Source organism: Lygodium microphyllum, chromosome 26 (assembly GCF_053477565.2).
Source record: "Lygodium microphyllum isolate KBCC chromosome 26, Lygodium_microphyllum_v1.1.10, whole genome shotgun sequence".
Classification (NCBI taxonomy): Eukaryota; Viridiplantae; Streptophyta; class Polypodiopsida; order Schizaeales; family Lygodiaceae; genus Lygodium; species Lygodium microphyllum.
Genome location: NC_141160.1, coordinates 118,290,355 through 118,313,910, shown reverse-complemented (window position 1 = coordinate 118,313,910; position 23,556 = coordinate 118,290,355). Strand labels below are relative to the sequence as shown.

Sequence of the window (23,556 nt, the reverse complement as noted above, 5' to 3'; positions counted from 1 at the left end):
TTAGGTGAGTATAGTCCTCTATAGGGGCTACAATAGCCCTAAGGTAGCCGCCATTATTGCGCCCTGTACTAGACAAACTTCAGCTCGAATCAGGTCACCTGCGAAAACTGCACCATATCTGCGATTTCTGCAATGTCGTCCACCACATCGACTAATCTCAGCCTTTGTTGGGCTAGGCTGAGTCGTCTTGAGTGCTAAAGAGTTCCTCAGAAGGAACCATGAACTGAAACTTCTTCCTTCATTCTCCCCGAGTCCTCCATTACAGGTAGGTCTAGTTTGGCTATGGAGGCAAGAGGTAAAAGATGAAGATGATGGACAATCTTGTGCACTTAGTGAGGCTAAGGATATAGGAAGCTGAAGGGATCAGAGAAGGCTTTGATACCATGTGAGAAATTAGAGTTGTAGCATTGGAATGTGTGCACAAGAGGAAGGAGAGAGCTCAAAGTGTAAGAACAACATCTTGTTTACTAAGTTGCTTACAAGTACAACTTGGGTACACTCTCCCTCTTTTGATAGTGACCCATAGGCTATTTATATAGCCTCTACCAAGCTAGGGTTAGGGTTTCCCTTGCCCCTAAGGCTATTCACACCCATCTGCCCTTATGCACCCTTGCATACAGTGGGTTCCTATGCCTATCTTCTAACAATGCAGGGGGTATGCATCATAGACACGCATGGATATGTCCCCACACTTAAAACCTTAATAAGAAGGGTAAACCGAACATCATGGACCTAGAACCACACATCAGACTAACTACTAATGTCCCCACACTTAAGACATGACCATCACTAATCAAAAAAATGTGTAGGATTAGAAAAACTTGGCCCATGTTGGAGAGAATCGAGGTTGATTGTCGATATAGCTTATTGTGTCACAGTCGAGAATGCAGGAGAGACCAAAGTGTATTTGTAGCACGTACACGTCCAGCAGGGTAGGGACCACATAGTAGCAATACCCAGGGAGGCAGCTTTGTTGAGGGAATCACAAGAAACCGTCGATGGCGAAGAATATTGCAATCAGCTCACAGTCACTCAAGTGGAATGAAAGAACAGTCACTCGCTTCTCAATTATGATGACTCTAGCAAATGGAAGAAACAAGTTCTTAGGAGGGATGTCAATACAAGTTCCTAAGACCTTACATCACTCGAGTGAATCATGATTAAAACCCAAATCTCACACCTGGGTTAGGAATCGACAAGGGGGATGGTGCAGAGGGAGTATACAGGGTGCACAACTAATGGTGCATTAGTGCGTCTGACCCCACAAGCATAGGTGCAAGCAAGAAGGCTAAGGAGCCTTGTTGTGTAGTGTACAAAAGAGAATGACGTGTCATGTGGTGATAGCAGAGACCAATCCCGTGTGTGCATAGGAAAATGAGAATGTACCAAACTCCAATTGTTGTAATGACCTTCAATCCACACCTCTCAATAATTGATTTAGGAAACACCAATCATACTCAACCCCCCATTGTCTCACACTCTATTGATAGATACAGGAGGGCAACCCATTCCTAAAACCCATTGATGTTATCCTCAGAGTCACTTGTGCAGAGGTTGTATGCCTTGTGCACAATTGATGGTACAATTGTGCATCCCGCCCTGTGCCGGCATACAATGCGAGAAGGAATGCCAAGGAGTCTTATAGTGCAGTGCACAGGGACAAATCGTGCCTTGTGCATTGAGAGACCTAACACGTGCATGCAACACTCCATTCACACATCGCACCCCTGTGTTAAATGTAAAGGTCAAGGACTGGTCACTCACCCCACCCTTTGTCTCACACTTCACTGATAGATATAGAGGGCAAACCATACTCACATCCCCATCTCATTAGGATGAAAGCTCGCATCACTCAAGGGGTTGTCGATGAAGGTCGATTCGTCTATTATTGTCATCAGAGTGTTGAAGATGAGGTGTACCCAGGGAGGCAGCCAACACGTCTCATACTTAGATTGGGTTGGAAAAGAGATCGTATGTTGAAGGGGTCAGACGAACTGATGTAGTTGCAAAGACACCACATCAAGGAAGGTGGCTTGAAATTGTATCTGAAGAAGTTCTGCTAGTGAGTCGACCATCTTGAAGTTTGGGGTGTTACCATCTTTTCGATAGCCAGCTTCTCACCCAACGGTGTTTACCACGTTTTCTTGGAACGAGGCCTGCTAGGATAGGAAATTGCTTCCTTTTCTCCTATAACACTTTTTTTTCTTTTCCTTTCCTTTTTTTTCTCTTCTTTCCTACTCCTAAGAGTATTTCCACGTTTTCTCAAAGAATAGGTTGGCATGACAGGGACCTAAGTCCTTTTCTTCCATGATTGATATTTTTATTTTATTTTGGCAAAGTTTTTTTTAACTTAAGAAAGAGAATGGTAGAAATACCATGTATCAAAACCATCCTTGCAACCACTGCTGGATCAGACGAGAGGAAAACAAAGTAGGGATGGGAGGTGTCTGGAAGGGGCTAGCAAAAGGATGCCGCCTCATAAAGAAGAGCATAATGACTATCAATAGCACAAGGAGAAGGACAGTGTGACTCCCAAAAGGGAAAGGATGGGTCGATTGTGATTATCAAGATCCCTAAGGAGGGAAGTACTTCTTCATGTGATAGCCATTGATCAAGAAGGGATCATCAGAGGCGTCAACTGTCTAGACTTGGACTGAGCCATTCGGATTGATGGCAAGTACCTTATCTTATCCATCCATCGTTGTTGAAGCTTGCTTGAAAACTTGCCAAATCGAAAATCATAAGCGAGAACCAAGTCACATTCCTTGAACTCAATCTACTTGATGAAGCTGACATGATAGACCTTTTTTCTACGAGCTGGTGTGGTTTCCATGCATTGTAGATCCATCGTGCGGATCTCATTAAGACACTCCAAGTGCAATAGATGGCATTGCAGGGACTCGACATCTCCTAAGCATTCATTGATGGCCACACGCAAGGAGGGCAACTCTAGTTCAACAGGAAAGATGGCTTCTATTCCATACACTAATCTGGGTTTTTTACAAACCGGATTTCTACCTCAAAATTTAGCCAAAACCCCTATCAAGATCCTTACCATATCACTTTGGGTTTACTTTTCAACCATTAGGTATGCTACGTTGCTTCTCAATTATGATAACTCTAGCAAATGGAAGAAACGAGTTCTTAGGAGGGATGTCAATGTAAAGGGTAAAAGGGATGGTTATCTTAGTGAAGATGGAAATGGATTACACCCAGGAGTTGAGTGAGTGCATAGATTTTTCAAAGGACTAGCCTCCAACTACACATGGGTTCCACCTACATCACTAAGATTTGGAATCTATCAACATCATTAGAGGGCACCTCACCCTAGTACACAAGTGAATATCCACATCATGGTGTTATTTGGATCTTACACAAAAGCTTACTCGAATATTCCTCTTCCTTGATTAGATGCATTAATTTGCACTATTTAAGCTACCAACCTCTACTCATCAGGGACTAGCAAGGCTAATTGTTGTGGCCTAGGGCAATATTGTGCTCTATTCTACTATTGGTGTGGGTTGCTATTGAATGGCTATGCATAGGGTAAGTGCCTAGGAACTTGGCAATAAGTCACGTCGTGCCAATACATCCACAATTTCTACAAAGACATTAAGGTCTAGAACATTCAGAAGGTAGGTGGTTGCCCATGCAATGCATGCACTGAATGTTTGGCTAATAAGGCCTTGGTTGCTTTAAGGTGTATGCTAGCCTTGCTAGTTTAGATTCATGTTGCTTAAAGTTGTGAGAAAGTCCTATGCTACACTTAGCTTGATGCCACCTTTTGATGTTGTAGTATCAATTCCTATTCAGTCATTCTTGTCTCAAGTCCTTTCTCTATGTAGATCATGTATGCATATGGCCTCATTTAACATAGTGCTCAAGTCAAACCTATCAAGTGTTAAGTTATTAGTCATGGCTTCATAGATGCATTCATCCCATACCCCCTTGACAAATGTTGTTAAGACAACTGTGGGTTTTAGTCTCCCAACAATAAAATGGATTTGCTTCAGTAAGAGAAATTTGTTTATACAAGCTTTAAACCTCGGAGACATATTCACATATGCTTTCTTCTTTTTATTGTTGCAAGTTCATGAGTTGTACAAATGAGATTATTTCCATATCAAGATTTGGCAAACCACATGATGTATAGGTCCTTGAGGTTAGAGAAGCATAATTTTTGATTTGCATAAACTCTTATGAGCCACATTCTACCCTTGTCTCTCAAGTTGAGATCATAGGGCTAGGCCTTATTATCATCGACAATGAGATTGTGCGTCTCGTGCATCTCTTCAAATTGCTCCATGAAGCTATACATGTCATCTTAATGGCTTTATACTTATCTACCTACTTGGCAAAGAACAATGGGATTTTTGCATGGTCCCCTAATTCTAGCGTGACTACAAATTGTGCTAACAATGAATTGGCCACATGCATTCAGATGTGAAGGATCTACAAATGATCTAACAACATGCACTGTAATAAGTCAATTACCAAATCAGTGGAGGATCAAGTGACATTTGTGTTGTGCAATAGTTGCCTTATGCCATCCATATCTTATTACATGCTCATTTTCTCACATTGGGATGCTAGGGTCAAATCCAATAGCTTATCTAGTGTGTCCTATGCTTTGTTCGGCCATCTATTGGCGATACTTCGCTAACATCCTTGTTTGCAATTGCTCAACAGTTTTCTAATGCCACCCTCAGTTCTTTGAGCACATCTCTCAACAATGCCTCCTTTTCCATTGTGCTAAACCTTGCCAAGCTACTAATTATGCTTTGCACAAGGCATTTCCAAGTCTAGGTCAATTCAATTTTGTATTGATTAGTCGTTGTTTCACATAAGCTTCTATGTGTTGCCTTAACAACTTGGATCCTAACAGGTGTCTTGTGCTCAATCAGTCATTCATTCCTTAAAAAAAAAAAGATAAAGTAGTCTAACTTGTGCAATGCAAGTTATTCAATGAGTGCTCGTGCTCAATCAGGCTATTCACATTATTTTCCTAAATAAATGTGATTTCAAGGACAAGCAATCTATATGCCAGAGTTCACTTCCCAACTCAATGATCGCAAACAAGATGCTTGTATGACTTTCAAAACGATGTAGTTTCCTACCCCGGTAATCCTTTGTTTGACACACATAGATAATTGGTCAATTGAAGGGGTTGATATCCCCACGTGGTTAAGATAGTTTCCCTTGGAACTCGATTTTTGACAAAATAGTCCTAGTTATGGCCCATGACTACTCACGGGTTAACAAGTCAAGCTACAAGATTGGTTAATGACGAGTGTCTAAGTGAGCAAAAAATGGAGGTCATGTGCCAATATTTTTGAGGTTGAGTTGACAAGGTGTGGCTTAGGATCTACAATTTCTTGCGCACACGAAATTAGATCAAGAAAGAGCTAGTAGATATAGAACATTTAAGCTACTTAATAGCATAACCAATGAGGATGGCAAAAAATGTTAGCCACGACCATTAGCATAAATGAGTTTGAGAAATAACATTGCAATAAAAATACAGGGCTTCTAAAATACAATTGCAAATCCACTATGAACAACTACCATGGAAGGCCAAAAATTAAATTAAGGAACGAAGATGGGAAAAACACTACTTTCTAAAGAGAAGAAGAAGTGAATGAAAACTTATATCTGCTTATCCTCTAAGCTACTCTTGCTGCTTTAATTTCCAATGGTAAAACCACTAGTTCAAAGACATAATGCTCCTATCTTCTACTAATTTCTTATTGACTTATACCATTAACTTAACTAGATTAAATGTGGAGGTTGCATCATTTACAAACCCTTTTATAGTCTTGCCTTGGGAAGGCCAAAAATTCCATTAACGAACAAAGGCATGTGTGGGAAAATTACATTTGAATGCTTTGCAGTTCACACTTGGTCAGTAGCTCGACAGCACCATCAGGTGGGGATGGAGCAGGCGAGGCCCGATGGTCGTAACTACAACCAGCTCCGGCCTCTCGTATGCTCGCGTGGTTTGCTGCACAGGGCAGACGGTTCCGCACGCTGGTCGCAAGGTATGCCTGCACAACTATCTCACCCCAGAGAGAGAGAGAGAGAGAGAGAGACTATGCTATGCGTGTGCGTGCGCGCACGCGCGCGCTGCAATTAAGCCGTTTCTGAGAACCTTAAGGTCTTTTTCCCCCCTTTTTTTTTTGGTTGGAGTGGGGAAGAATCCTTGCTTTCTGTGTCTATTGACGAACTGATGAACAGTGGTTTCACCAAAAGAAAAAAGAAGTGTGCATGTGCATGCTCATTTAGTATGTTAGATTTAGTTTTGACCAATCGTCATTGGGTCAGATTTTGGGTATCCGGTAGAAACAAATTCATAAAGTGCTGAGGAGTCGTGCGTACCTCTCCAGCGACTGGTACTACGACAGCAGGAAAGCAGCATCTATCTGGCTTGATCAGCAGTCAGCTTTTTAGCCTCGTTGCATTCCCAAACGAGGTGATTGAGAGTATCCTCTTTTTGATAAATTGGGGCACATTGGCAAGACAGGTCTGCATCTGTGCGACCTCTCTTGTGTGGCGAACTTTGTTTATCAACACTTTCCAAAGAACCAGATTGAGTCGGTTGGACGGTTGGATGATGTGGTGTTCCAAAGTCTTCTCAATCATTTTGTATTCAATCAAACTTTTATCGGCTTTTGTCTTCCAACACTTGAATAGAGGTTAGAATTTGCAATATAAGATGTGAGAGAGGTGTCTTTCTTTTAGACAAAAACTTCCCTTATGTGAAGATATGCTAGGGCTTCCACTGAGAAAACACAAAATGTACGAACATGATTAAAATAAGGAAAGAATGTCAAGATGCTCAAGGGAAAAGTTGTTCAATGGCCAGTGGCTCTCATGGGAGCAGGTTGAGGAAGTAGCCGGAGTGTGACGTGTACTGGAGATAGATCCCGAGTGCTGTAACCACTAATCGCATCTAGAAGAGTGCTAAATTGGAAGGGGAGCAGGTGGTAACCAAAATGCAGCTGTTTGGAGGCTGAAATCTAGTAAATGCAGCAGTATACCACCCATCAGATGCTCGAATCCAATCATTAGAGTTGAGAATAGCCGGATGACAGTCGTCAAGGAGTGCGTTGAAGGACGGTGGCCTGCAAAATAGCAAAACACAGGCTGTGAACTGCCATTTTAATGCTGATGTGGCATTCTATATAGGCTTGCACAAAACACAATTGTCTAGCATCTCTTGGCAGCAGAGCGGTAGTAGAGAAAAATGGGTGCCAAGTGTTGGAATAGATGTGGCTGTAGTTGATTATGGACAGACATCAAGTGGTGATGGCGTGGTAGCAGTCGTGTGAGGGTGGACAACCACTAGAGGTGGGTTGCAGGTTGGAAATAGGGTGCCAACAAAAAAAGAGAGGTTGTGGATTGGCATAAACCACAAACAAGGATGGGCCAAATGATAGACAATGTGTCTATTTATGGATGCAGAAGGATTCTCTCAAATTAGGGTTTTGCTTATGGGACATAGAAACTTCCTAAGAATACATTTCTTTTTAATGTAAGTTCTTGTAATTACATGTTTTAGGGTTGCTTAAAAGAGCTAATTAGTTTGTAATGCATTTTTTTTCTCAATCCCTCTTAGGCTCAAAACTGGAACTATTATGGGAATGTAAGAAAAGCTTAAGCCCATTTTACCCCAAGGCATTCTTATGCAAATCAGGCAAGGCATCAGACAAAGGGTTTACATCGGCTACCCAATGGCCTACTAAGACTATAAAGGCAATGGTTATCTTACCAAGGAAGCCTAAGTGATCACTCTATAGAGGCTAAGGCTTTGGACAAAGGGTGCTCATTGGTTGCCCAATAGCCTACTACGAACTACAAAGGTGGGTAATCTCAGTGTCATTCTCTCGACCCTTGGCTCGGAAATCAAGATTCACAACAAATGCATCCTGCATGCATGGGTGAGCTATAGGAGTTTCATCTTGTTATAACTAAATGGCATATCTCCTTATATGTCTCATAATTTAATGCAAACTCCTGTAGCTTTTCATTTGGCCTATCCATAGCCTCATATACCTTGCCAATGCAAGGCTACATAGCATCCATAACCCTCAATAAATGCACAACAGGTGATACCATAGCATCTATTTGCTTTACATCATTCCCAAAAGTTCAGTTATTTGCTTTTTTCAAGCATAAGATACCAGCAGAAGTATTTGTCAATGTTGATGAGGTGAACTCATCATTAAGAAATAACAGCCTCAAGGCATCATTGCATTCTCTTGATTTGCCTAGCATCAATATGTTAAAGGCAAATCTAGTGTCAAGTATTTTAAAAGCATCTTCTTTGACTGCAAAGATAACTAATAGCGAAGAAATTGGCGATTCAAGACAAAGCAAACCATTTGAGCTCCTTGCTCTATGATAGGTGTAATCCATGACAAGTTATCAATATCCTTCGGTAGGTTATTTAAGTAATGAGCTATACAATGTGAAACTGTGATGTTCGAATAGTATCCCTGGATAATAGCACCTGTTGTTTTATTTGCAAGCTCTCCATCTGTAGCAACAAATCCCACCACATGCTTTAGGCCAAGAAGCTTAATACTTGTAATCCACTTTGTTGCAAATACATCTACTGATTTTTTGGTCCTTGATGCATCATGTGAAGATATGAAATACATCTCCCTTCCCCCACAAGAATAAGTGACCATGCCATAAATGGATCACCTCCTTATGTCACTCCAACTATCAGCAATCAATGAAACTCCATTTTTAGTCCACAGGCTTTGGCTAGTCACTGCTGTTTGCTCAACAAGGCACTTCTCCTTGTAGAGCAAAGTGGTGTGTAAAGTCTTTGATGATGGAGACACATATGAAGGGCCATACTTATCAATCCTCTTGTGTATCAATTTAAAATACTTTGATCTGGTTGCACGAAACCGAATGTGGTCATGATGGAAAAAACAAGCCAATGGTGTATCCACCTCTTCCTTCTTCTTAGGATCCCAACTAGCATCAAGTGTGCTTTGTCTATGTGTAACATGTGGCACTGTTGATACCATGGCCGATGCAATGCTCGCAATAGGTGTGGAGATAGCACTTCTTGATATTGATCTTGCTCTAGACACATTTGATAGAGGTGACATCACAAAAGTTGTAGGGTTAACTGCAACATGTCGTGATCCAGATGCAAGATAAGTTTCTTGAGCTGCTACATAGTCATGAAGCTGCCTTTGTTTCTCCAAGGTCACATTAGGACAAAAGTATATCTCTGAATTTGGCTCATGTAGGAGATGAGGTTAGATCTAATTATGCATAGGAGGAAACAAGTGGCAATTGGTGTTCCATATTCTAATATTTAAGTAACTTTGAAAAATTAAAATCAATGAAATTCAAAATAGAAATGCTCGGTTCAATAGATTACCTTGTTTGCTTCACTAGTTTGCTTGTACGGGCAAAGCTTGCAAGCCCATGGTTGAGATCCTTGAGTATTCAATGGGTGGTCGACGTTTACTTTTTTCCACCATGACTAATCATCATACCTTCTTCCTCGACCACTAGCACGACGAGTGGAATGGGAATATGAAGCTATTTTAGGCTGAAAATAAAAATAAAAATGGTTGAAGAAAAGCCTAAAGGGTTGGCTGTGGCAAAGAGAGAAGCGTTAGAGTCATTACTTGGATTGGCAGAAGTAGGCGGTGCTAGCTATCGGACCCCATTAATCGGCTGCATTTAATGCAGTTGACCTGATCATTTATGGGCATTATTTTTGGAGATCGAGATCCTCAAGGTGGAGACATACGTAGATATTCTCTCTGCACCTGTGTATAATTCTGCATCCTTATATAACATTATTCACTGTAGATTTTCTACGTTTCACTGTCTCTTTCTCTTTCTCTCTCTGTTCACTCTTTTGTCATGGTCATTCACTTTTGCATTGCTTCACTCTGACATGGTATCAAAGCATTGAAGGACTGACCTAGGGTGGACCTATCTGGAGGACTGACCGAGGGTGGACCTATTTGAAGAGGAGTTTTTAGCGTGACACAAGATTACATTTTCAGTGTTCAAGTGCGAGTAGGTGGGCTATATATGAGAACAAGAATGAGGTGAGCGTGGGCATACAAGAAAAGAGAAGATTTGCTGAAGCTGCTGCTATTTTTGTTGTTAAAGAAGGAAGAAGATTGCATTTTTAGCCTTCAAGTGTAGATTTTACAATTTCATCGCCTCTAGGGGGTGAAGAAGGAACGGAACGAGTGAATCTATAATACGTCGCCGCCTAAAACGACCCCCCTAATTAAAAAAAAAGTAATCGAAATTTTTATTACTACCACCCCCCTGTCGTCGCGCCGACAGGAAGAGGGAATGGAGTCGGCGAACGGGAAATGACGTTGATGGGAAGATGGAGTAGGAGATGACAAGGGAGGGGCAGCTGCAGTCGACGTGGAGAAGAGGGAGAAGATGTGGACGTTGAGGGGGAGGAAGCCATGGATGACTGACAATAAGGAGGGGGGAGGAGCATACATGTGCTACCTTTTCCTCCCCACTAGCTCTCTTTCTACCCCAACAGTCACGAAATGCATGGCGAGAGCCATTCTGGCCGCCTAGATAAAGGCAAAGGAAGGGGGCTCCGTGTCAACCCCCCCCCCCCCCCCCCCCCCCCCCCCCCCCCGCCCCCCCCTTCCTGCTGTCGACCTGAGGTAAGGAGAAGAGAGAGAGAGAGAAGAATAGAGAAGGTGAGAAAGAGGGAGGAAGAGAGAAAGAGAAAGAGGGTGTATACACTTATTTCTTCTCTCTCGTTGGCCGTGGACCCATACCCCGTTTTTGCGTGATTATCCTTCGACCGCCAGTGCATCTCGCTTCCCATCCGGTCCTCGCTAATCGAGTACAAGACGCGAAAGTCTTGTGCGAAGCACGTCTAAAATAGAAGAGATTAGGGATGACACCCAAGTGGAAATTGTTGCACCCAAACAGTAATCCCTTAACAAGCAATGAAGCCTGAGGCGAGAGCATCACTGCCAATCCGCATGCGATACCGCTCGTAAGTAATGTATTTCCGAATTAATAGATGCTTGCTCGATTTTCGCATGAGACATGCTAGGGCCGTATTATGCCACACAAGAATAGGACATTGAGAAGGATAAATTGCATTGTAAGTATTTGAAGGATTGAATTTCCCAAATGTGTATATTAAGAAAAGTTAATTGCATTCAAATGCCATATAATAAACTTATAAACAACATATAATGCTTCAAGCATTGCCGCCTTCCCGTCCTCGCAATAATAGGTGTGTTTCTACCACACCATTGGTATGATGTAGCTCGCACACTTGATGGAAGGTATGATAAGCGATTTAGCCTAAGGAAATTCATTTTTGAAGCTCTAGACTTTGTCCAAGCTCTTGCTAACGACACGAACTAATAGCTCATGTTTGGTAGATTGGAACCTTGATGTTATGCATTGTTAGCGCAAATAACAATCATAAGGGCTAAAACTAAGATGCCTTGGGGACCATCTGGCAACTACTACCTTCATCAACCCAACTCAGAGATTGGGCTAGGTACGAATTACAATTCTAATCTTCAAAGGCAAGAGGAGAGCTCTGGGGATTGGGAAACCCTTAGTCGAAGGAAAGACAGATGCTTTTGTACCTATTGAGAAGAGGACCGGGCTATCAATCAATGTATATGATTAATAGAACTTATGTCTTGTACAGTGTTTGAAACCTTAACATATGCCTTAGTTGGCAGAAGGGTGTGTTAAGTAAATTTTACTTAGAACTGCTCTTGATCCCAAGGGGGAGAGCAAACACACGATGGAAAGATTATCGTGACTATTCCTGCAATGTTTGGAAAAGGATAGCATTGGTTTTGTTGATTGATTAAGTAACGTCCTAAATGCCTTTGCATTAAACTAATTGTGGGATATGAATTGGATGATTATTCCAAGTGTTTGAGTTGATGGTAAATGCATGGCAGGGGTCTGTGACAACAAATTGCCATGGGAAATAAAGGATGTTTCCTTGGAAGATAATATTAAGCTGATTGCTTTCATTGTGCTTGATTCTTAATTGGATTAATTAAGAAAGGATATTTGCACGGGTGGATTATCTCCAAGATCACACCGCGGATTACCCTGAGAGGACACTTCTTGATTCATGGGCTGAAGGTCGAGTGGTGAAAAGGCCATCCACAGAAGTTGGTCTCACTTTTAGGTCGCTTGGGGTCAGTGGAGCTCTAGACACCCTTTGCCTAGTCTGGAATAGAGTTGTAGACTGCCGTGAGCCCAACGTCTAGGGCGTTGGAAGATCCTATTCTAGGTACTGGGTATTTCTGTTGGACAGAAGGAAGTATATAATTTCTCTTGTATAGGCAGGAGACAAAGATTAACTTGAAGATAAGTTAAGGAACTTGTTTGAACTTGTTTGACAAAAGAGTGTTTGCTCTGTATTTGTGTTTGTGTAGTAAATTACGCGAACGAACCTTGTTCCCTAAAGGCTTAATTAAGGAAGCTAGATTTTAAATGTCACCATAAATATGATAAGACCTAATTAGAAAACTAAAGCTGTCAAGGGAAGCGGGTGGGCGGACCCTGATGGGTCCGTTCTATGGCAGGGTAGTCCTAGAGAACTGGGCGGCTTCTCACAAGATTTTACCATTGTTCGACTCTTAGGAATTGTTAGGTTAAAACCCTGATTCATGCCGTTTTAGGGGACCGGAATAGGACTATGCCCTCTAGGCAGAGAGGTTGAGCGGCGCGTCCCTCTCGTTTCCCATTCTCTTTGAACCAAGTGCAAAATGGATATGCTTTGGATTGGGTATCTCTGCGTAAAGTAGGATGTCCAGGACTTGACGCTAGAATGCTGTCAGGAGACATTGACCACGAGAGACTCAAGTTTTAGGTTGATCCTAGTGAGTTCGGTTGCGAACGTTCCATTGCGAAGTGGACTCGGGAAACCCTAGACGACAAACCTCGTGACATTCCAAGGGAGTGCGAGGTGGCATCGCTTAGATTCGTTTCTCGATGGATTGCTAAAACGTGCATGGATAGTTAAAAGACGGGCACGTCACTGAACCTCAGCCCTAGGAGGCTGTATTTTCACAGTCAAAGGGGGTTGCTTTTTGTGTTTTGTGTAGGCATTGTAGTTGAAGATGTCTACTGAGGCCGAGACAAAGTTTCAGGCGATTATGGACTGGTGCTTGTCCTACTGGCATTGCTTCCTTTGACATGGTATTAGAGCATTGAAGGACCTATGTGAAGAGGAGTTTTTAGTGCGACACAAGGCTGCGTTTTCAATGTTCAAGTGCAAGCAGGTGGGCTACGTATCAGAACAAGGCTGAGGTGAGCGTGGGCGTTTGTTGAAGTTGTTGCCGTTTTTGCTGTTAGAGAAGGAAGAAGGCTGCGTTTTTGGCCTTCAAGTGCAGATTTTACCTTTTCATCGCCTCCAGGGATGAAGAAGGAACAGGACGAGCGAACCTTAGCCCTAGCAGGTTGTATTTTCACAGTCAGAGGGGGTTGCTTTTTGTGTTTTGTGCAGGCATTGTAGGTGAAGATGTCTTTTGAGGCGGAGATAGAGTTTCAAGCGATCATGGACCGGAAGGTGCGGCGTGCCTGTCCTACTGGCTCTTCCTTTAGATCAAAAGCTCGATGGTGAGAACTACTGCATTTGGCGGGTCATGATGCTTGCTATATTGGAGTCCTATGATTTGGCGGAGCTTGTTACGGAGGCTATCCAATCGTCCTTCTTTGCGAGACAAGTCTAGACTCTCTTCTAGTGAGAAGGCAGAGTTGGCAAAGGCTGAGGCACATTGGGATAAACTCAATACTCGCATTTGCTTGTTTTTTATTTCTCTCATGTACTACAACTGTTATCTCTCATATAGAGTATTTGACGGTGGCTAGGGAGATATAGCTGGAGTTGGATCAAACGTATAATCGGATGATTGCCATGAAGTGAGTTTCTTTGGAAGTGCAAATGAGGACTATGATGTCAACAAGTCATCATCCATGCGGGAGCATATGAACAAGCTAAAGGAGCTTCAGATGCAGATTCAAAATGCAGGGAAGGTGATCACTTCTGAAGATATGGCGATAACTCTTCTTTCACAGTTACCGCCTTGCTTTAGTGTTTTTTGTTTCGCCTTGATTACTTCAGGGCTGTCTGAGACTCTTTGGTGGGAAGAGTTAGTCTTGGCTTCCTCATCAACTGCTTTCCTCCATTTGGAGGTGGTTGAGGATTCGACCCTATCGGCTTTTGATGATGCGTCATTTGTGGCCTTCTCATGGTTAGATTATTATTGGTGATAGTTCGTCTATTCCTATTTAGGGACGGGGTAACATGCATCTTATTCCAAATGACCGTGGTGATGCGCATGCATCTAAGGTACTTTATGTGTCGGCTTTGGGGTATCATCTCCTATCGGTGCACAAGATTTGTGCCCGCGGCCTCTCGGTCGAATTTGATGTGGATTCTTTTCGGATTCTTGATCGAGGATCAAGGGTGGTTCTTTCTTCAGGTTATGAGGAGAATGGAGTCTACAAGTTGCGGTCTTCTTGTGCCTCAACTTCTCTTCTTCTTACCTCCCAAACTCAGTCCAAGCTTTGGCATGCTTGGTTTGGTCACCTCAATTATGAATACCTTTGGAAGGTTCGTTCGAGATTTGCCGGATATTGTGGTAAGTCAGCAACCTCGTGTATCTTGCATCTATGGGAAGCAGACTCGTGATGTTGTTCCCAACAAGGCTTTGAGACGTCTTCAACACCCTTGGAGCTTGTTTCTACCGATCTTTGTGGACCGATGAGGATGGAATCCCTTTGAGGAAGTTTGTATTTCATGCTCATTGTAGATGATTACAATAGAATAACATGGGCCTATTTCTTGAAGCTAAAGTCGGAGGCTTTCTCCAACTTCAAGGATTGGTTGCTCTTTGTGGAGAACCGATCGGGGTAGAAGCTAAAAACCTTACAATCGGATAAGGGCGGAGAATTTGTTTCTAATGAGTTTACTTGGTTTTGTGTAGATTGTGGCATACACCAGGAGTTTGCCAATACAAACACCCCTTAGGAGAATGGCATTTTGGAGCAGAAGAATCGCAATGTGATCGAGATGGCCTGTACCATGATGGAGTATCGTTAGACACCTACTTCAGCTCACATCCTTAATCGTTCCCCTACTTTCACTATTGTTGGTATGACTCCTTTTGAGGCATACTTTGGCTCAAAGCCCGATGTTTTTTATTTTAGGGTTTTTGGGTGTGATGCTTATGTTCACATTCCGAAGACACAGCGTGACAAATTTGAAGCGGCTTCCAGAAAACAAGTGTTTGTGGGCTATAGCTCGCAATCTCAAGGCTACCGATTGTACGATCTAGTTAAGTAGGATGTCTACACAAGCCGTGATGTTCTGTTCATGGAGGTTCCAGCCCCAGAGAGGGGTGAGAATCACCCTGTACTTGGAGATCCCAGTGATAGCTGGGCCCTAGCGACTTTTCCTCTCGAGCCTGTCTCTTGAGGACTCTTCTTCTGATGAGGAGCCTACTTCCCAGCCACCGGACTCGCCGCTTGGTTCTTCGTTGATGGCGGACCTTCCAGAAACTTAAGCAGATGGAGGGTGCTGAGGCGAGATTCGGCCTCCTCCTCGTTGGGCCCATGACACGCTTCGAGATTCAAGGATTGAGGGGGTCCATGGGAAGTGGCAACTGCAGGATGGACCGTGGAGGTTACGACTGCACCAGGCACATACTATGGAGCTTGTTTGCTCTAACTACTGTTTGATGTCCCGTGTTATGTAGGATAGAGAGCCTACATCAATGAAGGAGGCTTTACTGTTTGATCATTGGTGGAAAGCGATGGAAGCCGAGTTGGAGGCTGTTGAGCGGAATGGCACTTGGTACCTTGTGCCTTGTCCCTCTCATAAGAAGGTGATTGGTGTCAAATGGGTCTTCAAGACCAAGAACCATAGTGATGGCTCTTTGGACAAGCACAAGGCTCGCCTTGTTGCTAAAGGTTTTGCACAGCGCCTAGGTGTTGATTTCCATGATACTTTTGCCCGTACTGCTTGCATGGCGACTATTTGTGTTGTTCTTGCCTTGACTGGTCATAAGAGATGGCTTGTCTTTCGGTTGGATGTGAAGTCAGCCTTTTTGAATGGTGTTTTGAAGGAGGAGATCTATGTAGAGCAGCCTCTTGGCTTTGGTTCCTCAGATGAGACAGTTTATAGGTTGAAGGCGGCCTTGTATGGCCTACAGAGGCTTCGTGTGCTTGGAACGAGAAGATTGATTCATTTCTCCAGGCCAAGTTGGGATATCGATGCTCTAGGGCTGATCCGCAAATTTATGTGTACACTTTCGAGGGTGGTCATGTGTTGTTTGTTTTGTATGTTGATGACTTGATTGTTACAGGTGATTATGCCCAGAAGGTCGACGAGATGAAGGCAGCCCTACATTAGAAGTTTGAGATGACGGATTTAGGACTTCTCCATTTCTTTTTGGGCCATGAGATTTATTAGACTCAGAGGGGGATTTTCATCTCTCAGCAGAGATATGCACAAGAGCTCTTGGTGACTTTTGAGATGGAGGATTGTCGGTCCATTTCTACTCCTATGGATCCAAATTGGAAGGCCACTTCACACGCAGATTCTCCTTTGGCGGATGCTACCTGCTATTGTCAGTTGATTGGATCATTGATTTGGCTCCTCAACACACGGTTGATCTATATTTTGCTGTAGGTCTTTTGGCTAGGTTCATGAGTGCACCTCAGCAGGTGCATTGGTAGACTACTCAGAGGATACTTCGGTTTCTTAGGGAGACCTCCGACCTCGGGATTTCCTATCCAGCAAGTATAGGTGCTTCTGATCTTGTTCTTGTATGTTGGAGTGATTCGGATTGGGCTGGCAACGTGGACCAAAGGCGGTCTACTACAGGTTATTGTTTTACCTTGGGTGCTGGAGCTATCTCTTGGAGTAGCAATAAGCAGCCCACAATAGCCCTATCTTCGATTGATGCAGAGTATCGGGCCGCGTCTTCTACCACATGTGAGACTGTGTGGCTTCGGCGTTTGGTGGCGGAACTTGGGCTGCCCCCAGACTCATCCTACTATTTTGTGGTGTGACAATGAGCGTTGCATTGCCTTGGCACGGAATCCCGTATTCCATGCTTGGACAAAGCACATCGAGATCCAGTATCACTTCATCAGGGAGAAGCTTCTGGATGAGACTATTGATGTGGAATATTGTAAGACCAAAGACAATCTTGCAGATGTGTTTACGAAGGCTACAGACTACGGAGATTGCTCTTGGGGCTGACAAAGATCAAGATCCTCGAGGTGGAGACATACGCATATATTCTCTCTCCACCCGTGTATAATTCGGCATCCTTATACAACATTCTTCACTGCAGATTTTGTGTGTTTCACTATCTCTCTCTCTCTCTCTCTCTCTCTTCTCTTTGTTCACTCTTTGTCATGGAATTGCTACACTCTAACAAGAAGGGAGAAGAGTGAGGGAGAACTTAGAAGAGAGAAGGGGGAAGGAATGAGAGAAGAAGAGAAGTGAAGGAAGAGGGAAGTGGAGGAAGAAGAAAGAGGGAAGTGGGAGAAGAAGGAAGAGGGAAGAGGAGGTGATGGTGTAGGGCTGCGGACAGCTAGGCTGCAGCGTTGCTAAAGATAGTTGGGAGTAGGCGGGACAGGAGCAGGATGGAACTTGCAGGTAGACAGGTGGAGATGGGAGTGTCGGGATATGTGTGCAGAGGGGAGTGGGAGCAATCGATTGTCGGACAATAGGCACGAATCAAGTAGGAGGTAGGAGTGGGAGCTGACCAAGGCTTTAGGTAAGTGATTGCCACGTGGCGTTCCTTGTTTGTTCCTGATAGGGAACGCGGCAAGGAATGTGTTCCTTGTGAGGAACAGAATAGGGAATGCTTTGTCGAACAAGGATGCAATTTGTGACAGATTTTGGATAGGGATGGCGTTTCGGCGTCTTAGGGGCCGTTCCGGTTGTTTCTTGTTTCTATGAAGTGGATGACAAGAAGTTATTGGTAGCAAGGCATCCTAAAACTTCTTGTTATACTGTTCCAAGCTCTTGCATTGCGTTACATCAAGCTTGTTCTGAGCTGTCATGATGTCCATCTCAAATGTACTAAACCAATTCAATGCAAACATTTGCTTGAATTGTACCCATGTTGTCAGTGCTCTAGCTTGCATTAAGAGCGTGGACTGCCACAGTAATGCATTCCCCTTCAAGAAAGTGGCTGCCTTTCGAGTCTTTAAGGATTCAATGAAGTTTCCTCTTGAAAAGGATGTACCTAACTATTGATTAAATGTTAAAGCTTTCAGCCTATCTTGTGTTCCGTTGAAGGACTCAAAACTTCACCCCTTTTCCATCCTCATCATAGCCTTTTGTTGCCCCTTTGGGAGTCAAGTTCTTATACATTGGCTGATGCAAAAAGAATATACCTGCTATATTTGCATCATGACCAACAACAAAAGAAGCATTTGCATGACTAGCACTCATTCCTCAAGTTCCATAAGCATGCGGGGGTGTAGATACATTACCAAACATGCCACTTTGTGCCCTAGGCACCATGCCAATGCTGCCATATATGGGGTTAGCATGTTACCAACCTTTTCCAAATACATTGGGCCTTGCACACCATGCATTGGTTGCTGCATACCATAAGGAGTTGTGTCATATATTCCCCTATGTGGTCTTTGATGCCACCACCAAAGTATCCTGGCTGCCCCATTGTTGCATGCATGCCTGGCTGTCCAAAACCCATTGGATTGGCACTACCAAGATGGCCTTGCATTTGGGTATCCAATCCCACGGACCTTGTTCGCTTTTACTCATCCCCAACCTTGGGTGTATCTTTAGGCTATTGTGGCTATCCTTTGGAAACTTTGTGCTGCCCAAAGGCCTTTGAAGATGACATCTTCTTCTTGCCCTTGCTGTTCTTTTTGGGAGATTTCAAAAATTTCTCAAACTATGGATCTTTGGCCAATTGGATAAGCTGCTGCCTTCAACTGAGCCTTGAATTGGTCATCATATTCTTCATCTCCTTGTAGGCATTTGCATCTTGTGGCTTTGAAGGACCCACTTCTTGTTCAACCACCACATTTTCTCCTTGGGTCCATATTGTAACCTTGTTCTAAGATTAGGCATTGCATTTTTCCCTTCATTATGTGCATTTTCAGAATGAGATGCATAGTCACTGCTTGATCCCATCTCATTGTAAGATGACACACTTGTTGTAAATGCTTAGCTGAACACAATTTCAGCACTAGAGCAAAACGTTTGACCTTCAATCAGATGTCTCGAGCCCACCAAGTCAAGGATTTGATGGTATCCTGGCAATGGAACCGTGAAACCAGCCTTCCTTCTAAGTTCTTGTATAGGGTGGTAAATAACCTGATTTAACACTAATTACAATAAGTATAAAATTTAGATAAACTGAAAATGCAAATGTTATCACTTAATCTTGGACATTGGACAGCTTGTTGGCCCCAAAACTTGGCACCCCTCGCGGCATTTCTTTAATTTGTATTGCAAATAGATGGGGTACAACTGAGTTTCTTCAACCCCCTCCACTAATCTAAGTGCCTCTTGTTGTCATAAATGACCAGCAAGCCTTAAAATCAATTTGCCCCTTGATTTGCTAGGGGATTGACCTTCACCTATGTTCCATGGGAAATAAATTGGCCCCAAATTCAATGTTAGCTAGTTGGCCTCTTGAATCCTCTTAAAATGCATGGTTTCAGCTCTGAAAATTCAAGTTTGAAGCCTTCAAGTTTGGGTACGCTTCTTGATGTGGCTATCAAACCCTAATTTTTGTTGTACATTAGGATTTACAGCAGGGATTTACCAAAAGCTCCACCTCCAATGGTTGGATTATTGTAAAACTTTGAGCAAAGCTAGGAAATGGTTGGAGAAAGAGAGAGAAATTAGAATATTGTAGAGAGAAAATTCAGGGATATGTTGTGTGAATTTGGTGAAATTGAGTCGCCAATCTAGTTTTCTAGTCCTAAATCTATTCTCCAACAACAAAGGAAGCATTAGAGGTTCTAATCTTCAAGAGAAAGTATATCGGCAGCGATCGCCAGCTTCCCTTGGTTAGGAATATCCAATTGCCTTTACCAAAATGGTCTCCAATGATGGAGAAATGATCCCAAAAGCAGGCAGCAACAATCCTTCCCAATGGCTTTAAAATGCATAAACGAGATTTTCTTTTCCCTTCAGTCCCAATTTAGCTTTCCTAAACTTTCATGGATAAGTTCTACTAATTTTAATTAATTAAATAATGCTGACCTAAGGGCTAATAATTACTCAGGTACACTTGGAAACTAAATTGGCCTAGCCAATTTAATGATTGGCCAATGGAATTGATTTTTTGAGCTCTAAAATAATTATTAAATTAAATTTCATAATTACTATTTTAAAAATTAATTTAATAAGTTGAATAATGTTGCAAAATAGGATTAGAAGGTTGTTGCTCAGTAAAACTTGCCCATGCGAAAATGTGAAACAAGCTTTCCTCCTTGGATAGGGTGGTAACCTGATTTTAACAATAATTACAAGAAGTAAATAATTCACATAAATTGAAATGCGCATTTTACCACTTAAATCTTGGACCATGGAGAGTGTGTTGGCCCTAAAACTAGTGCCTTTTTTGGTATTTCTTTATATTCTATTGCAAATGGATGGAGTACAACTGAGAATCATCGATCTTTGCTAATATCCAAGTTGTACTTGCTGCCATTAATGATCAACAAGCCTTTAAACCAATTTGCCCCTTGGTTTGCTTGGGGAATCGACATTCACCTTGCTCCTTGTGAGACAAATTTAGCTCCATATTGAAATTGCTTGGCTGGCCGCATGAATCTCCTTGAAATTCTTCAATGTCAGTCGTTGGAATTTAAGTTCTAGGCCTTTAATTTTGAGCATACATCTTGAGATGGTCTAATGTCTCCACCCTTGATGACTCAGATGGCTAGATTTTACTGAGATAACTTGATAGTTGTAAGATGAGAGAGAATGCTGAAGAGAGAAAATTTGGACTTTCATCGTGAGAAAATGGAAGAAATCATTTGCTACCTTGTCTAGACAGCCATGAAAGTTGTCTCTGCTGATGGAACACATTGAATACAATGTTGTTTGGTTGAAGCAACCCTCAAGTTGTTGTCACCTACTGTTGTAGTCTCTTCAAGATATGTCTCTAGCTCTTGGAGGGTCTTCTATTGGTTGGAAATGGATTGTGCTACCTTCTCTCTCTCTCTCTCTCTCTCTTCCCTGTAGCCTCAAAAACATCTTTTCCACTTGTACGGGTAAGTTTTGCCAAGTGGCAGCTTTCTAATCTCATTTTTCAAAATTATCCAATGTATTAAATTAAATTTTAAAATATTTAATAATTATTTTAGTGCTCAAAACATTAATTCCACCTATCAATAATAAAATTGGCCAAGCCAATTTGTCTTCCAAGTATCCCTCAGTAGTTATTAGGCCTTAGGTTGACATTAATTAATTAATTAATGCCTAGTCCCTAGTGTCACCATTGACATTAGTGGCCAATAAATCAGTCTAGGCCAAAATTAGACATCGGGTACCACCTAGTACCTGCCAGACATAGCTTATTACAACTTTTGCCTTTGGCACAATTGATATTTCGAGGTCCTGTGTCTTATGTTGTGAAATAATTAACTTGCATCTCACATGTGCAAGTCACATTAGCACATTTCATTAACTTTTAATCAAATGCTAAGAAAAGCAATAAAGTTTCATGTCCTCATGACAAAATGGATCTCGAGTCGCAGTAGGCAGCCTCCAAAGAGCGACCAGCTGTTGTAAATGGGTGAGCTTGCAATGGAGGCTGCACTGTTGCAAATATGTAGGGGCGATGATGTCATTGGCTAATCAGGCAGTGTGTGTAGACATTGGATGGCTCCCAAAGATTGAGTAGAAGCATGGTGGCAGCTATAGGGAGGGGTTGGGTGGCAGGCTATGAATTGAGGTATCTTTTGAGGAATGGTTGTAGATAATAGTGGAGGGTTGGCACCATCTAAAGATGAATTTGCAAAATAGGGTCAAGGTTGAGCAGTGGGCAGCTTTATATTTATAGATGTGGATCCTCCCAAAATTAGGGTCTTGGCTTACATACATAGACACACTCTAGGAAAGTTCCTAATTTAATGAAAAGTTTGGTAATTTAATGTTTTGGGGCTGTTTTAAAGAGTTAATTGAATGTCTTAAGTTTGGAATGCATTTTTAAGCTCAATAGTGACTTCTTGAAAGCAGGAACAATAAGAATCATGTATTATGCACAAAGAAACAGCTCCTTGTTTTTCATTTGAGTGTTGTATTTCAAGAAAATGAGCATGGATAATGAAGGGGGTTCTGTTTGAGATGGCTACTTCCTTCATTGCAGCCATGTAATCGTGCGCATAGTTCACCCCTTGTTCTAGCTCAAGGATCATCATATGAAGTTAGGATGCCTGGAGCTTGAAAACGCATTGTCATTGAGAGGAAGCTTAGAGCCGCACGTAATTGAGAAGTTGGGTGTGGTCCCAAGGAAAGAGTAGAATAAAGCTATTACATGCCCATTTACCCCATCCAACTTCTAGGTAGAATGCCATGCATTTGTATGCACCAAAAAGGAGCTAGAAATACACAACCTTGCACCTGCATTTCTGTAATTCAGTTCACCATTTTAGGTTTTTAAAGGTTGTGTGTTCCTTTTAATTTTGACAAGAATCAATGCACAAGTCAATGTTGTCTGAAGCTCTGTTGGAACTTCTTGTTTTATGATTGGATTTTTTCCCCCAAGAAGAGAAAATTCTATTAAAAGGTACCTCAATAAGTCCCACAATATAAGTTTCTTATTTTTCTGATTGGGGTCTTGTGAATTTAGAGAATACTATTGTGGTTGCTGCTGTTTATGGCCCGAGAGATGTCCCAGGAAGGAAGCAAAATGCAGAGCGTGCTATTTTGGAAGTAGTATGGAAGCCAAAGACAGGCATAGCAGGTACTTCAAGCCACAAATTATCAAACTTGTTTGCACTTATCTTATTGATGTGTTTGACTTCCCCTTTTGCTTTTACCACCCATCTAAGGGTGCTGATTTATGAGTATCAAATAAAGACCTTTTGTTTGTTTGAAGGCTGACATCACATTACTCCAACAATTTAATTAACTAGCGACAATGATCATGATAGTCTATTGGTTAGGATCAACAATCCTACCAGCAAGAAGTTTTGGGGCATTGAAGCTTGTTAGGATTCAATTTCTTTCATTGTAAAATAACCATGGATTCCTAGCCTTGAGCTGGTATGCAGCTCAATCAATCTGTAGTAAGTAGATAAAGACAAGGGGATGACACAAGTTGAAATGCAACACACACAGTCAATAAGTAGCATGGGACCTATCTATTGTTTGCATATGTCAAGAACATTTGCAGCTTCGCTAGGTCGAATTTCTAGCGCTTTTGCTTCACCACCCCAACTTGGAGTTGATAACAACTCGCAGCTTTCAAATCTTGCCTTTAGGGCCTAGGAAACCTGTGATTTCAGATTGAATCAGCAAGCTCTGTTAGC

General features: G+C 42.3%; 1 protein-coding gene across 4 annotated transcripts in view; it reads left to right on the top strand.

The window, feature by feature from the left end:
- Positions 1-5,826: 5,826 nt before the first annotated feature.
- The window catches only part of LOC148013742 (Ribosomal protein S5 domain 2-like superfamily protein), a 46,714-nt gene continuing 28,984 nt past the window's right edge, over positions 5,827-23,556 (top strand). For 3 of the 4 annotated variants that reach the window (XM_087667584.1, XM_087667587.1, XM_087667586.1), the window contains exons 1-2: positions 5,829-6,038; positions 22,875-22,988. In XM_087667584.1, the coding sequence (XP_087523710.1) occupies positions 5,858-6,038; positions 22,875-22,988 (295 nt within the window). In that variant the 5' untranslated portion in view covers positions 5,829-5,857. Of the gene's footprint in view, positions 6,039-22,874; positions 22,989-23,556 lie in introns of all 4 variants that reach the window. The other variant, XM_087667585.1, reaches the window with a different exon arrangement.